General features: G+C 40.4%; 1 protein-coding gene across 2 annotated transcripts in view; it reads right to left on the bottom strand.

Moving 5' to 3' along the window:
* dcc (DCC netrin 1 receptor) overlaps positions 1-17,117 on the bottom strand; it is a 350,643-nt gene that overhangs the window by 113,678 nt on the left and 219,848 nt on the right. For both annotated transcript variants that reach the window (XM_085278885.1, XM_085278887.1), the window contains exons 9-12: positions 12,489-12,643; positions 11,692-11,840; positions 11,434-11,572; positions 5,287-5,336 (exon numbers count right to left, since the gene is read on the bottom strand). In XM_085278885.1, the coding sequence (XP_085135011.1) occupies positions 5,287-5,336; positions 11,434-11,572; positions 11,692-11,840; positions 12,489-12,643 (493 nt within the window). The remainder of the gene's footprint in view (positions 1-5,286; positions 5,337-11,433; positions 11,573-11,691; positions 11,841-12,488; positions 12,644-17,117) is intronic.

Below are 17,117 nucleotides of genomic sequence, written 5' to 3'. Positions count from 1 at the left end.
CCGAGAATCTTACTTGAAATGTGACTTTTCTTTTCTCTTCAGTACCACTACTGCTTCCACTGATACTGTTAGAACAACCAATAACAGTAACAGTAATCTCTAATTATCTTGCCCCTATGTAAAATGTTTTTTGTTCTTCTCTTTGTCTAAGTGCAAGTTGAGGTCAGGGTGTGGAGGCAGCGCCACCTGCAGCTCCAGTATGTTTGGCATTCATCTTTCAACAACAGACACCCATATTGCTCTTTGTTATACATGTATCCTAAGGCTTTCAGCCATCAAACACCTCTGACATCGCCAATCAATCAGCCTTGACCTAAGAGCCAATCGTCAGATAAATATCAATCACATGCAGAAAAATAAGCGGACAGAAACTAAATGAGGTCAACTCTCCACAGACTGTCTGAACTTCCATTTGTATGGACATAAATTATAAGTCGCTCACACAGCCAACGGAAACATTCATGATTTTCTTTTCCACTGCTGCTTTCTGAGTAACATGAAATAACCTGATCACACAAACATCTGATGAAACAGAGTGAAAGAAGGTGGTAAGTTTATTCAAACTTACATCTCCACCACTTCTCTATATTCAAATACCCGACCAAGGTATTAAAAACAGAGAAGAGGCAGGAGAAACTGTGAAAACCTTCACAGGACTACTTAAATGGATCCTGTGGCTGTAACCAAGCTGTTGTGCCTTTGGCTGCTGGGGAAGCAACAACTTTGCACTAATCTGACTTTATCTTCGATATTGATTTGGTTTACCTCAGTGTGCCGGGCTGAACTTAAACCAAACTTTGGAATGGATTTTTGCATCAGAAGTTTCTTCTCAGCTTATCATCATCTCTTCAAAACACATTTGGGTCATTGGGGATTTTGGTGTTATAGCAAAATAATATTTTATTATCACATTTTACAGTGGTTGTACCTGCAGCGTTGTTAAGCTGTTGATTCTATGGTTTTGGGCAAACTTGTCAGATAATATTATTTGCCACTACTTCCAAGTCATAGATGTATCTCTATGTATTGTTAAATATCATGATTGTATCGTCTAATATAAAACCACAACTGATAAAAGATCTTGGGGATAATTTAGAAACAGTGTTACTGCCAAACATTTTCACAAACATACTCAAAAATATACTTTGTTGTGTTAGTGCCATCACACAGGACAATGAAAGAAGACTGCAATCTTTTAAAAAGGTGCAAAGTCTGCAGCAGGAAGTCAGAGGGGCATTAAGCCCATTCTCTCCGGCCTGCTGGAGCGGGGGGGCTAGGAGGAGGAGTTGGCCGTTCGACTGCGGTCTGGAGTGTGGGGCCTCCCTGCTGCTGCGGAGTCGGGGCGGTCTGCCTCCCCCCACCGCAGGGAAAAGGGTTACACCACCTGGGTCTGGGTGCAGTTCCCCCCTCCAGGGGCAAGGGTACCTAGACCCGGTTCGTAGAGTACGCTTGGGGAGTGTGATCGTGTGTACAGCTTCTCTTTATGTTTGTCTCCACGTTGGTTGAGTGTGGAGTAAGTGCATATGAGAGCATGAGGGTGGGAATGGATGTTTGTGTCTGTGTGTGCCTGTATGTCTGTGTCTATATGTCAGGTTGGGTATCAGACGCCACCTCTCTGGGGACATCTCAGGCCCTCCAAGGTTTGGAGGCCTATCTCCCCCTACCACCACTTCCCCTGCCGGTGGCGGACTCCCTCAGACATCGGTGCGTTGGTGGTTCTTTGTGTCTGGGGATGGGCGTCCAGGTACACACACCGGCTCACTCCTTGGCGGCCGCTTATCGGGGCCTGGAGCCTGGGGCTCGCTCGGGCCACTTCGGAGGTGGGGTGCCCCCGGCCTCTCGGCCTGGGGCTCGGTCACTCAGGCACAGCTGGCTGCCAGCGGAGCTCACGGGCACGTCACTGCAACTCCCCCTGGCTTCTGCTCCGCGGCTGCTGAGTGAGCCCTCATCTGGGACTCTCCTCAGCTCTTTCTGGGACAGTGGCGCGGCTGCTCCTCTGTTAGTCTTCCTTGGTCTCTTGTGTTCTGGGGGCCTCTGGATGTCTGGAGTTTTGATCTCCTCCATACCTGCTTCATGCCCTGGAGGACGGGGGCTATGGCCCCCCCACACCCTCTAGCAGATCATTACATGAAGGAACCTTTTAAAAAAAAACAAGCGCGTCCATGCTCACAGGTGTACACACGGGTGCTCACACCCACAAACTACACCCTTTTTGGCTGCTACCTCAAAGCACACTGTGTTCTGTTGATCTTATGTGCTGCACAATAATGTTTAATATTTAGTATTTACTGTCATATTCCCATATATCATTGTGATGTTGTTTATTCTATTACTCTTGTTCTCTTCTGCTTGTTTTCTTTTTTCTTTCTCAGCAGGTGACCCAGGTGATCGATATATGCATTTTTTTTTATTATTATTATTTTTTTCTGCTCATTCTGTTGGTTTTTGTTTTTTGCCCTTCTCCCCCGTCCCTCTTCTCAGCTGTTTCTCTTTCCCTCTTTCTTTCTCCCCTTCTTTCCCCCAGTCAAGTCTGTCCCGTATTCAGTAAGTGAAAATAAAATAAACAATAAAAGGTGAATCAAATGGACCATTATGGCAAGGCTGGGATGGTCAATTTGGTAAAGTAAATCCGTTGGGCATCTTTCTTTGCCTTTAGACAACAATTCTGATGGCAAAAGAGCCAAACGAGACAGACAAAAAAAAAAAAAAAGGAAGTCAGAGGGGCAAGAACAGGGAAACCTGGAAGTTTATTGACCGGGGACACCAGTTCATACTGTTTTAGACTTGAATACCAATATCTAAGAAAGACATTAGGATTTAAATATCCTCCTGTACAACACTGGGTCCAAAGATGAATGCTTATCCTGTTTGTTTAAACATTATTATAATATTGTTATAAACACTGTCACAACACCTTAAGTGTAACAAATTAAAAATTAACAATTAATTAAACTTTACATAATTTTTTAAAATGTTTTTTACAGTCTGACAGTAAAATGGTAATATTTTGAAACTGGATAATACCTGGTCTGTATGCCATGTTGGTAGCATATCACACACCCAATGCTAATGGATAATCTGTTGGTAATGGCAGTTCTACTGGATCAAACATTACTAGCAAAGTAACAGCAAAACTAGATAACCATTAATATAATATAATATAATATAATATAATATAATATAATATAATATAATATAATATGGTTTCAGAAGGTTGGCAGTGTATTTTAATAAATAAAAGTGCACATTGACTCAAGACGTTTATTTAAATTTAATCAAAGCTTCAACCAAAGCTTTGATGATTAAACCACAGACACCAGTCAGCCCGTGAACTCTAGCTGCTGGTGTAAAACTTGAGTACTTTGTACACCCACCATCCATTCCAGCCACCTCCTGCTGATTTTATGCAGTTCAGGAATTAATTCCGTTTAAACTCATATTTAGTACCACTCAATATGAATTGAGGCAGTGACTAGTGTTAAAAATAACATGCTTTCCAAATTATTTTTCCTTTGACTAATTTTCTTTAAACAGGGATGATCCTTGCTACATTTTGGTTTTTTTCCCAAATGTCTGCTACCAGACACATTTTCTGTTATATTTGAGAAGTATACTTTTAAATAAAAGCTCTTCAAAACCCTACACTGTGGGCTTCTCCTGAGACAAAGTCAAGACAACAGCCTTTCTATGCATTTTCAATGTATCCTGAGGCAGCACAGGATGGCACACTGGCACATACCATAGTTCATATTGTTTCCTCTGACTGTTCTTTCCCAAGACACTGCTGGACTTAAGATTAGAAGTCAGTAGAAACGGCAGTAGAACTGCCTTTGGGTTTGAAAACTCTTGATGCTTCCATTCAAAACTGCTGGCTGTAGCTGCTCATCATCAAAATGAATCATCAACATGAAATGCATCCAGCTTGAAACCAAAGTTGATGTTTACTATCTGTCCAGGTTTGAGGTCTTTAGTGAACCTACAGAGCAGCCATCCTGGAAGCTGTCTGGACATACCTAAGAGGATAATCTTGAATTTGAGATTGACCAAATTGATATAAGACTTTTGATCTTGCAAATTGCAACACACAAATATTAGAAATTACTTTTAGCCTTAAATATTAATTTACGGCAAATGGTTGCACCTCCCTCAGCTTGGTGCTTTTCGAGGTTCCTTCCTGTTAAAAGGGAGTTTTTCCTTCCCACTGTCACCAAAGCGCTTGCTCATAAGGGAGTATGTTTGTTGGGGTTTTCTCTGTTTTCTTTGTGTTATTGTGGCAAACCTTCTGGCAATTACATGTATTGGTGTACCATCCTAGAGGAGTTGGACTACCTGTGTGATCTCTGTAGGGTTCATGTATCACCTGGTAACAATAGTGGCACTGACCCTAGCCAAGTCCAAAACAATGCATAGCTTCTTATTGTTGTTCCTGTACTGCATGTATTGTTAATTTCATTCAAATGAAAGCAGTTGATACTGATTAACAACCCCTTCTGTTACTTAACTGACCAGATCAATATCTCACAAGTTTTACTGGCTTAATACCAAACTCTGATCACTGTTACTTCATTTATTTGAGCAGTGCACTATATTGCCATTTACATTTGCACACATTTCAGTATATCACTGCAGCTATTTACTATCTTCCTAGAAAAATATCAAGAAATGAAGGCTGATTCAAGACTTTTGCACAGCACTGTAGGTCTCACAGGGTTAAAGAAGTTAGAAAAGCTCCTTCACTTCATGGCTACAACCCTTGAACCGGCTGTCTGATCTGTTGGTGGGCACAGAGGGGGTGTCACTCATTTTTTGTGACATAAAATGTCGATTTCTGTATTGACTTTGTGTGAATTAGAGCATGTAAATATTTTTCAACACATAAATCACATGAGCAGCTTGGACAGTCAACAGAGGAAACATAAATGAGTTGGGAAAAATGCAGAAAGACATTTATTTATGCACATTCTAGGATCCCATCAATCAGTAAAATGAGGCCAGATCACTAGAGAGCGACTGCTGACTGATGGCTGTGTCACTGTTTAGATGTGGGTCAGAATAAGCAGCCATCAGTCACTTCAAGGGAGACAGAACCTGGAAAGTCAGGCAGTGATGTTAAAGTCTGTAAGCTCAGATCGTAAAAGGTGAAAGAGTCTTTCTGTTCAAGGGGATAACGTTGGATTTTACTGGTAATACCACCGCGAATGGAGCAGATTATGATGTGGATGTTGTTGCAGTGTATGGATGTGAGCAGAGAGAAGAGGGAATAAAAATATGGGTATTTAAACTCACCCTGGACAGGACGACCTCTAAGGTGATGTTTTGTGGAGGAGCGCTGGGTACTGCAGAGACAAATGTAAAGGAAAGGAAAATGTCAGGAAAACAAACAATGCAACATATAAATCAATACGAAAATACAACAATAGCTCTAATGATATTATTTATTAATAAAAAAGGAAGCCGCTATGGAGAAAAAGTGTATTTCTGGTTGTACATTCAAACATGACTTTAAACTTTAAAATGTAACATGCTGGTTCAGTCCTGAATATGCAAACAAATCTATGCTCCTGCAAAATGACAACTACACATGTACATGCATGAATAGGAACGCTATTAATATTTAACGTAAAAAAAGTTTAATTTTTAATGCTACTTTTACATGGTTATGGCTGCAATAATGTAAAAGGTCTGAAAATTACACATAACAAACAGAGCTTTAGAAAGTTAGATTTGATTTATTTCTATTTTCTGTTTTGTTGGAAGTGACACGCACGAGGACAACAGGAAGAACAGAGAGAGGATTCATGAATGTAGTGACGAAGGACAGAGAAGAATACTACAGAGATTGGAAGAAAAAGACAATCTTCTCATGGTTTTGTGGCTATAGTAAGATAGATCACATACTGAGATCGAACGTTTTTAACATGACTGCTTAAGTCCTTCTAAACCTTTTATTTGTTAAAAATTTGTTTTATTTCCTAAAAAAACGAAACCAGAAGAAGCAAAGAAGGTGAAGAAGAAAAAGCTACAAAAAATAACAAAGGCAAAAGTAAAACATATATATACAAACAAGGGGGGGGGGGACCAAAGTGAACATGATGGTCACAGGGGAAAAACGGGATGATGATGAAAGATGAAGAAGAAATACAAAAAAGAAGATATTGGGAAGAAAATGAAAGAGTAAGCATGAAGATCAGAAGATGAAAAAGAATGAAACATAAGAGCTTTTAAGTTTAGAGAGGAAAAAACTTGGTTTTAGTACATGAAAGCACAAAAAAAGATGAAGAGGAAGATGCAAAGGAAAGAAAAACAATCAAACAAAGAGGAGAAAGCTAAAAAGAGATCAAACAAAGACAAGAAAAAATGAATGGATGAAATAGGAAGACAAACACAAACTGGAGGAGCTCCACCTCCCGAAGTTTCATGAAATTTGGCTCCAAAGTTCTTGTGTAATCTTGCTAACTGACTCACAGAGAGACCAAAAGCACTGAAAAACACCAGAATAAATGGAACACAAAAGAGAGGATGGTGGTGAAGAAGAAGAAGAGATGAATGAATAATAGAAGAGAGAGTTGACAGACTTCTAGAAAAAGCAGCAGATGCGTTTTTGTGTCCAGCAAAAGTGCAACATTGGTTTGAGTGAACTGTCCAATCAGATGCCTGATTAACTGTCAACGGCTTATCTGTTGATTCAGCTGCTCGCTATTTATGTCTGTGTGTGTGTGTGTCTTCCAACGTGTGTCTATGAATCAGTTTTATTGTAAATTCAATTAGCCCACAAGTCACCGTTATCATCGAGACACAGCCGGAAGATTCACAATACAGCCGCTCTGCATCTGCAAGTGTGTGTTTGTGTTATTTCAGATCATTTTTATGGTGTGACTGCAGCTGGACACACGCCTCCGTTCTCTCTGCCTCTGTGGAAGTTTATTAATCACAGCGTCCCTCTCAGCACACCCATCAGAAGCTGAATGTTGCATTGATATTAAAGGACTCAGTCTGTGTAGAAAATGTAAAGCACACTGTCCTACCATGCAAAAGCTAGGAATAATAGCAGGAGAGTATAGGGAGCCAGAGTGAAACTAGGACTTCTGAAACCTCATTCAAGACCCCTTCAGAACTATATTTTAGAACCATTTGAAATGGATTTTCAGTAATGAAATTATAATTTAAATGCAGTTAAAATGTGTGACAATCATCAGATGTCAGATTTGTTTGCAGAGTGTGGCTAATATTAGCAGTGCTAGCACCAGCAGCATTTTTTCTTGGAGGGAAATGTCCACACAGCTTATGCAATATCCAACTTTGGTTGGATAAGCATAAATCGAGTGCTTACATGCCAGTGAGTCCATTACAATTTAAACAATCATACCCACGAGGGCTAATTACTGGACCTCAAGCTAATAATGTATTCCCTTTCTTCAGGCCAAAAGGTGCGTATATACTTAACAGATACTTCACTGAGAAACCTTGCTAGTGCCAGATTAGACCCCCTGATGGCTTCGGACCTGCATTAATTTTTCATGGTACACACATGAAAGCATCACATTGTTTCTGCAGATTTTCCAGCTGCATATCCATGAAGTGAAACTTTGCTCGCACCACACCTCAAAGGTGCTCTATTGGACTGGTGACTGTGAATTCCCGTAATTAAAACCAAATAGAAACTAGTTTGACATTATGCGACCTTTGCTACATGGCATGTTATCAAGCTGATGAGTACACTGTGGTCATAAAGGGATTAACATGATGAACATATTCCCAAACACCATTACACATTCACCAGCAGCCTAAAGTGCTGATACATGGCAGGATAGATTTAGGCTTCCATGTTGTTGGTGCCAAATTCTGATCCCATGCTAGGGTCAGAGTGTCACATCAGACCAGGCAACCTTTTTGGACTCTACTATTTATCATTTTTGGTGAATCGGTGTGAACTATAGCATCATTTTCCTGTTCTTATACAGAAATGGCACCCAGTCTAATCTTGTGTAGTTCTGCTTCGAGGTTTGATGTGTTGTGCGTTTAGAAATGCTCTTGTGTATACCTCAGTTGTAATGAGCGGTTATCTCTGTTACTATTACCTTCACTTCTGCTCGAAGCAGTCTGGCTATTCTCCTTTGGCCTCTCATACCAACAAGGCGTTTTCACTCAGACAGTCACCACTAACTGGAAATGTTCTCATTATTCGGACCATTCTCTCTTAACCCTAGTGATGGCTGTGTAGGAAAATCCCAACAGATCAGCAGTTACTGAAATCCTCAATCCAGCATGTGTGGCACCAACAACAATGTCAGACTCAAAGTCACTTCAATCGGATTTTTCCCCATCCTCATCCTCAGCTTGAATTCCAGCAGCTGGTCTTGATTTTGTCTACATCTCTAAATGCTTGAGGTTGCTTAAACCCAAAGTTGACATCAACTGATGTACAATAAAAAAAAAAAATTAGTTTAAGTGACTAGTCTTTCTGAGGGCAACTAGATGTGGACATGCCTAAACCTATGCTGAGTACTTTGTAATAGTCCAATTTTTCTTATGTCTACCAAGTGAACAATCCACACTGAACAATCCCTTTTCACCCTGAGAACGTCTAGTCTGATGTATTTATCTAGTCAAGTGTCCACTATTTGTAGGCCACAAACTCTTTAATAGTATCTGTGATAACATATTAGGCTCCCAGTGTCACCCACTGACATTTCACTCCCTGTGTCTGTAGTGGGCAGTGAAAGGTCAAATTAATCAAATCAGTGATTGTAAAGAATACGTCAAGGCTAAGGCTCTTGGATTTTTATGTGGTAACATTAAAATAAGATGTGAGATATGAGGATTTTGTCAGACAATCAGCGAGTAAAGGTGATTAGCTGGTCACTAAAACTAGTGCATGCAAGTATACGTTTCTTGAATCTATTTCTTTTCCTACGTTTTCTCTGAGTATTTTCATGACTTATGAACTTCCTCGTTTCTTCCTCTTTTCTGCGCCACACATGACGAACTTTAATACTGAACCATGTGAAAGAGAAAGTGTGTGTGTGTGTGTGTATGTGTGTGTGTGGACTCCATTTAATGTGTCAGGCTAAAAGGAGGTTTAAATGAAGCTGCTCCTTCTTCTGCCTACTTAATTAAAGACCCCCGAGTCTCCTAATGAAACTCCTGACAGCAAGAAGGGGGGCTGTCTATGAGAAGGGCTAAAGACTGTGTTCCCATTGGCTCTTCTCTCGGTGTCTTTCTCTCACACACATATACACAGTGCCAGGTAATAGACACCACCTCGCCCAGCAGTTTTCAGATCTAAGTTGAAGTGCTGCTTGAAACTAGGACCAGTTCAAACCAGTCAGACTGCACAAGTCACTCTTTAATATTCTGGACTCCTTGTGGTTAAGGATATTAGTAACATATTAATCATGTCTTCAAATCATCTCAAATTGGTTTCTTGAACACGACATTGTACTCAAATGGCATCTGCAATCACCAGATCCCAATCTAATAGAGCACCTCTGAGATGTAGTGAATAAAGAGATTCAAATCTGCTGCAACTGTTTGTCATGTTCATGTCTGAGGAATATTTCTAGCACCCTGTTGAATCTGTGCCATGAAGAATGAAGGAAAAAGGCGGTCCAACCCAGTACTAACAAGCTGTACTTTATAATTTGGATGTTGCTTCAGGGTCTGAAAAGTGAAACTGCTGTGTCTTAAAATGAGGTCTGGTTATCTTTCGCTGATATAGTCGTCAGAATCGGGATCAGAGTCTAGATTGTTTCAAAAATAGCATGACATTAAAGATGTAGTCACTTTGTGTGAGCTAAATGTGGTGGTTATGGTTATGTGACTAAATATATTCATAACCCATCGAAACAAAATTTAAGACAATTTACTGATAATAAAAATGTACTTTGTGCAAATTTGTATTTCAGACTTTTGAGGACCCAGCTGAATAAAATGCATGTTGCACGGGTGATGTATGGCCTGAGCGGAAGAATTTTCAGCGTGGACTGCCTCAGACTGAGATAAGACATCAACAAAATGAAAACACTCGTTTTATAACAAGTCCCAGCTTGCAAAAAATAAAATAAAAATCCTCTTCAGATTCTTTTAAACTGGATGGGTTAAGTTCACTCTTGAACATCCACCAAAATCAATACTTTCTTCAATAACCACAGTGACAGCTTCCATTGAGATCATGTCCTTGGTATTTCAGAGAGAGTGGATTTTTAACAGCCTATTGTGGGCAACTTAAAAAAAAAGGCCTGTGCTCCAGTGTGTCATTGTTGTGCTGCTGTTAGAAATTAACAGTGGACGTGGCTGGAAGGAATAGAAGCAATAGATCCTGTAAATATAATAAATTAGCTTTTCTTTTTGTTACTGTATGACGCTGACAATTCTTTCAAGAAGTTCCGTATTTATTACTGTACTGTGTTTAATCAGTCTAGCCAAATAGTATATATATACAGCACAACCCAAAGAAGACAGTGAGCTGCTATTTTAACCCTCCAATTTTGTCCACCAATTTTCCAGAGATGTATTAACAGTGAGGGTTAGGTTAGAATCTTTGGTCACCTCTCGTTTCATTATAGTTTGTATTCAAGATGCCAGACTTTCTTGTATTTTCTCAAAGTGTTATTGCACAACAGTTCAAAGTTGGCATATTTCAGCATGCTGTGCACTGCATCCTTACAAAATCTGAGGCAATGAGAAGAGTAAAGAGCAAAGGAAAAGGTTGCTTATCTACACCAGATGAACAGGATCTGAAAGTGATGTCCTTAAGAAATAGGAAAAAAAAATCAGAGATTTATCTGAAATCTGAAAAAGTTTCACTGAATGGGTGGCTGTCAAGAAGCCATTCTTACAACCTGTAAAACACAGTGGAGGCTCTGTCACGGTTTGGGGATGCCTTCCATCCAGTGGTTTTGCAGATCTTATCAAAATGTATTAAATTATGAATGCAGAAAAGTACCATCAGATTTTGAACCCCCATGCAAAACCAGGGTAAAAGTATCTGATCCATCATATATTGGCCTTCCCAGAGCCCAGATCATTATGAAATAGTTTGGCATATTCTTTTTCCAGATAATGGAACAAAAGGCCTGGAGAATTCTGGAGAAGGTTTCCTGAAGACCACTGTGGGAATAGTGGACAAGATGTGCACAGAACTATATCTACTGCTTTATAAAGAAGTTTTACCTCTTTGCATACCCAAATGGGATTCATACAAGACAAGTGCTGTTCACTGGTGAGTGAGTGGATGTTAAGGCTACTATCAAAACTGAGAAAAGAAGATGAAAGAGTGGATAATGGGATACTGAAGACCGGTGGAATTTCAGTGACAGAGAAAAAGCCTCTGTGACTTTCCTTCTGTTATAACATGGTCATGTCATGTTTCATTTCCTGATACATGTGATTTTCCACACTGAATAAATGAGGAAATGTTAAGACACAGCTCACCATCTGATTGGGTGGTGACACTGACGGCATCTGAGGCAGTCCCTGGTCCATAGCGATTGATGCCCAAAACTCGAACTGTGTACTCTGTGAACTTGTTGAGTCCCTCCATCTTGTAGTTTTGTCCATTCACCTCCACACTCTGAACACAAACACAGAGTATTGATTACATTCAACAAACAACCGAATAAGGTCAAATGAACTCCAAAACAATGACTCAGACTATCTAAAGCATCATAAACCATTGATGATGGAGCTCACCTGCTCCTTGCCCGACGGGCTCTCGGTCCACAGCAGCCTGTAGCCCAGGATGGGGCCGTTCGGAAAGCTGGGTGGCTCCCAGCTAACCTGAACGGAGGTTGGAGAAAGAGCCAACGCTCGGAGAGACTCCACCTTGCTGGGAACTTGGACTGAAGGCACACACAAACACTTCTGTTACCAGTGCTGCTACTTTTAGACATGTGTTACCTTTACTGCAGGGACAGCATGATCTGATTTTCATGAGAGTCAAGAGGATAGCTAGCTATCATTTTATAATAAAGGCCTATTTCACTCCAGTATCACTAAATTTAAGCATAGACAGGTTTAATGTCTTAAGAAAAAAAAAAGATAATATACTGACCGGAAAATCAGATGCATTTTTAATGATTTGACATTTCGATTTACAATAGCTTAGACAACCCGCTGAGTGAGCCTGCTATAGTAACATCTGGCCTATATAACTTGGACATTATTCAAGGCCAAATGTGGGCCACATCTGGGCCAGACATTCCTTGTTTTCCACCTGAGTGAGATCACGAGAAAAGAGGTGTAAGGAACCAACAACAGCCATGGATCCATCCATGCATCACAGCAAGTCTGGGTCTTTCTACCTATTTTCTCCTTCTGCTATTGGCTAACAGAGAACTCCATAGCTTGATGTTGGTCTTGACAGTCTGCCTCACTGAGCTCAACTGTAGTCTGACCCAAAATATGAACTAATGTGCAAAAAGAAAAAGAAGTTTTATACAGATGACTGAGCGTGTGTGTTTGTGTGTGATGGAGTGTTTGTGTCTTACGATCAGGTTTTGTGGTGATCTTGAGGGGGGCGGAGCTCTCTCCTGGCCCAACATCGTTATAAGCGACAACTCTGAAGCTGTAGCTCTCCTCCGGCTTCAGGTTGGAAACTGTCAGCTCCAGAGACTCCGGCTCTGACACGTTCACTGACCTCTCCCTAACATGGAAAAAAGCACCATGGATTAACTGCTAATTACAGGAAAAACAAGAAAAGAAAGGAAAAAGAACCAACTGTCTTTTCCTGAAAGTAATTGTAATTACATATAACAACTACATCCTTTTTTTTTTTATTTAGGGTTTTATTTAAATAGACGTAAACTGGGAGGTAATCCCAGTCCATCTCCACTTTGTAACAGCACAGATAATCTCCCCTGTAATCAGCTGCAATCTGTGTAATCCCTCACTGTCTGCTGCTAATCCTCAGATTACAGCACCTCTGCAGCCTCGCAGTTCTCAACTAATCGCCAGACCACAGATGAGACGAACCCAGATGCAATGATTAGCATGTTTCCACAGTAACATCAAACACACACACACACACACACACTGGGGCTTCAGTTCACTGTAAGGAAAACATGCTGTTGCATTTTTAAATAAAGAATACTGAAAATATTCCTGGAGATAAAACATAAAAGGAAACTTTATGTTGGCAGGATTTTGCTTCCTTTTGATGAAAACAGATAAAACATCCCTGCACTGATGTTCACTGCATGCCAAATCTTGACTTCACCACTGAGAAGCACAAAAGAGCTTTGTAACTCATCCTTAATTCAGACAGAAGGGAAATGGGATCTGCTCAGATATGTACTGTAAATAAATTACTGTAGCCGGGCCCAAAATCTTCCCTAAATTAAAAAACACTGAGGCACAGTTTCAGTTGCTTTTAGCTTTAAGTTTTAGCCGGGATGCAACAATCAGTCAAATTGTCTCTTCCTGAGCTACCCATTTCCAATACTGTTTTACATCATATTTTCCCCAGTGAAACACTGCAAATGAGTGAGTAAAACCTTCAGAGAATTGTCTTACACCCACCTCTCAAAGTTAAAAGCAGTTGTCCAGCCTCTATTATATGTTTTTTCTTTTCTCTGTGGCAATTTCCATCATATTCCACTCAGGTCTGCAAATTTATAACAGTGACTTTGTGGTGACTTGTAAGTTTTTATTCCACTGGACGTAGCATGGTGTCAGCAGCTACATACGGTGACAAGTTGAACTTGACCTATAATGCCATACTTCCCTTTTTTCCTTTACAGCAGCTGGATAAAACCTGTAGTTTAGAAAACTGTCTATCCTGCAGCTTAGTCTTTTAAATACTAGAGAGGATTTAAATTTGTCTCAATATGTACAAAATGCAGAGCAGTCACAAGTAAAATGTGTCTGTAGTTCTTTATAACTCCTACAAACTGCACCGTGTGTGTGCAGATTTAAAAAAATAGATATAATATGTTCATTTATAAGCATTTCGGCTGTATTTTAAAATTACAGGAAAAGAACACTTAGCTGTTTCACACTTCTCATTACAAAACCACGGATCAATCAGTTCAAAAGGTGAGAACACATTTCTTCTTTTGTTTGTTGTACAAGCCTGACACAAACGCGTCTCATTCCCTGCTTGTCACATATAAACTCTGTTAAAAATGGCACTAGACTCACATTTAAATGTGGATTAAACTAATGTGTCAGGTTATTGTTGTTAAACCTAACATGTTAGACAACTACAGGCAGTGTTTAGGGCTTAAATCTAACCAGCAAATGGAAAAGAAAAGAAAAACCACAGACAAACAAATGGTACATAAATCTCAGTCTTCTGGCTGATAATCAGAAATGGGGGTCTCCAGTTTAATGGCAGTGGCTGGAGCTGTATGAGTCAACTTCATTTATACACAGACAGACGACAAAAAATAGGACTTCCTGGTAAGTTATAAAAATCTGTTACTGTTACTTGATTTCATTTACTTCTTGTACTGCTGTTGGCTAATATGGGTGGATATAAAGCAGTTCAGCAACAGCAATCATGTGAAAAACTAACCCCTTTCAGCCACCTTTTTGTCTTACAGCAGGGTCCAGGTACTGACTCTTAAGGACACCTTATCAGCAGCATCTCCTGTCAGATGCAGAAGCAGTATTCTGTTATTGTAGTTTAATTGGCTTTGTTCATTTCACTTCAGCTTTTATTGTTAAGGGCCATGTGGCAGAGGCAAGATTGAGGCTAATCATGTGTATTACGATGGGATTTTTGACAAAATGAGCAACCTTGATGATGAATGCAATTGGGAGAATGCATGGGGGAAAGCAATAAGCCTCCTAAACCAAACCACCACCAACCTTTAACTTTCCACCACAGCTATAGTTTTGCTATTTGAGTAAAGTGAATTGGACTGAGTGTAACAATTTAACTGGTGTTCTAAAGACATTAAGTTTATAAGGGTTGTTTTTTAACTGGTTGTTGAGCCTTTACTGCTTTTTGATAAGGATGAACCCTAACTCTAAAGGGTAAAATGGACATATTACTACCTTTAAAGTTTGTCAGAATGTTTTTGTCTTTGCTCACTGACTGTCATTTCTTTTGAGGACAATATAATAAAAACATCAATTATATATTGATATAATTGATCAGCCAGAGGGGCCGATGGCGCGATATGGCAGCCTCGCTTCTATCAGTCTGCCCCAGGGCAGCTGTGGCTACAACTGTAGCTTGCCTCCACCAGTGTGTGAATGCGAGAGTGAATGAATAGTGGAATTGTAAAGCGCTTTGAGGGTCTCAAAAAGCGCTATATGAATGCAATCCATTATTATTATTTATTCAGATTGCTCAGGGTTGTGTTCAGGGCTGTGTTTAGGGTCATCACGTGGTTAACTACACCATATTTGGGTTTTACTTGAGAATTCCATTCTAAAGGTTCATTTACCAAGATCTTCATGTAATTCCACACACTGCCACTGAGATAGGATTGTTGCATGTGGCAGGTTCAATGACAAAGCGGCCTGCTCATACTATGATTAAAACGGATGTAGCATTTGCTGCGCTTATCCTCTTTAAGCTTCCCACAATTGTTCAATAAACAACTTACACCATGTGCAGTATATCAGCCAATCTGAACGAGGACCTTAGGTGATTTTTTGGGGGGGCAGTTTGTCAAGAGGTTATCAGAATTTATCAACTGCAGACCACAGATGTACACGGTAAATTACATGGCAATCTGACACATTGACACAAATCAAGCGCTATCACCGGCAGCAGCAATGACACACAAAGGTTAAAGAAAACACAAAAGGTGAGTGGAGTTCTCGGGGTATATAAATCCATGTTTTTTTTTTCCAAGGCTGCCGAGTAAAAAGGCAGCGACACAAAGCTGTATGTGGAGGTAACCAGCAGGCTGGATACAGAGTGAACTCTGTTTGGCCTTGAAAAGGCCACCGTGTGAGGGCAGTAAGTCGGCTCGAACAGGAATAACCCACGGAGAGAGAAAAAAATAGTTCTTCCTCTGCTTACATCTTTACTGAGTCCTTCTCATCTTGCTGGCCTTTCTTGGTCATTTTTTCCCGCTCTCTAAGGATCTCACCTCTTTCTGTTTTTATCTCTCCCTTTCCTTACCCTCCAGAGTTTCTGCTCCACCCTAATCTCATCAGCCTTGGGGTCGCAATATAGCTGCAGTTTAGCAGCAACAACATCGCTCTCAAGTGAGACTAAATTCCACCATGGCACTAAAACCCCACCTGCACTAAACAGGCTTTCTAAATTTATAAATAGCATTATTAATTCACCACCTATTGTCCCATACTGCTGGCACATCTTACATCTTCTCGACTGTTTCTCCAGACCCTTTCATGTCTGTCACATGTGCTCAGGGTGAAACTGCTCTCATCTGTGAAAAACACATGGTGCCAGTTAGGGATGGGTATCGTTTAGGTTTTATCCGATACCGGTGCCAAACCGGTACTTTTGAAACGGTGCCGGTGCTTAAAGAATGGAGAACACAAAATTGGTCCAAAAACCTCTCATGTTCAGCTGTTTTTTTGTAAAAAGATAACAATGTTAGCCTTTTCTGCAGCTATAGGGGATTTATGGCATCACTCTTGGCTGGAAGCAGTGCTTAAACAATGGAAAAAAACACAAACTTTGTCCAAAAAACCTCTCATGTTTAGCTGTTTTCCACTTTTTCTTTGGTCATTTTAGCCTTTTTGGCCAGGGTGAAGGGAGCATCTGCCATCAAACAAGAAGACAGCCGCATGTAGCTATGATGATGTTTACTAGTTCACCTTACATGCATTAATGTAATAACGTGGTTAGCCTACTCAATGTAAATTACACACGAACAACATTAAGCTACTCACGCAGAGAAGAACGGCTGCTGCTGCCATCATCATTTCTGCTACACTGGCAGGGCTAGGGGCCAGGACTCTCCTCTTCGTGTTTTTGGGGGATGTTGCTAACTCCGGGTCCGATAACAGGCAACCCACCCGCAGTAGATGTGCTCGATGTGAGGTCTCGCAGCAAGCTATCAAATACGGCCCATTTCTCGGCTTTTAAAAAAAACGCTATGCATCGCCAGCTGTTTCATCGGATTTGAGGTGTTACCTCCTTTGACAGTATCACAGTATCAGCTTAAAGCACTTGTTGCAGGCTGCTG

This window comes from Mchenga conophoros, linkage group LG7 (genome assembly GCF_057382185.1).
Source record: "Mchenga conophoros isolate Kocher_MC1m ecotype Shallow Benthic linkage group LG7, M_conophoros_male_GT1.1, whole genome shotgun sequence".
Taxonomy (NCBI): domain Eukaryota; kingdom Metazoa; phylum Chordata; class Actinopteri; order Cichliformes; family Cichlidae; genus Mchenga; species Mchenga conophoros.
Note: the sequence above shows the minus strand (reverse complement) of the source record. Positions and strands in the feature narration are given on the sequence as shown.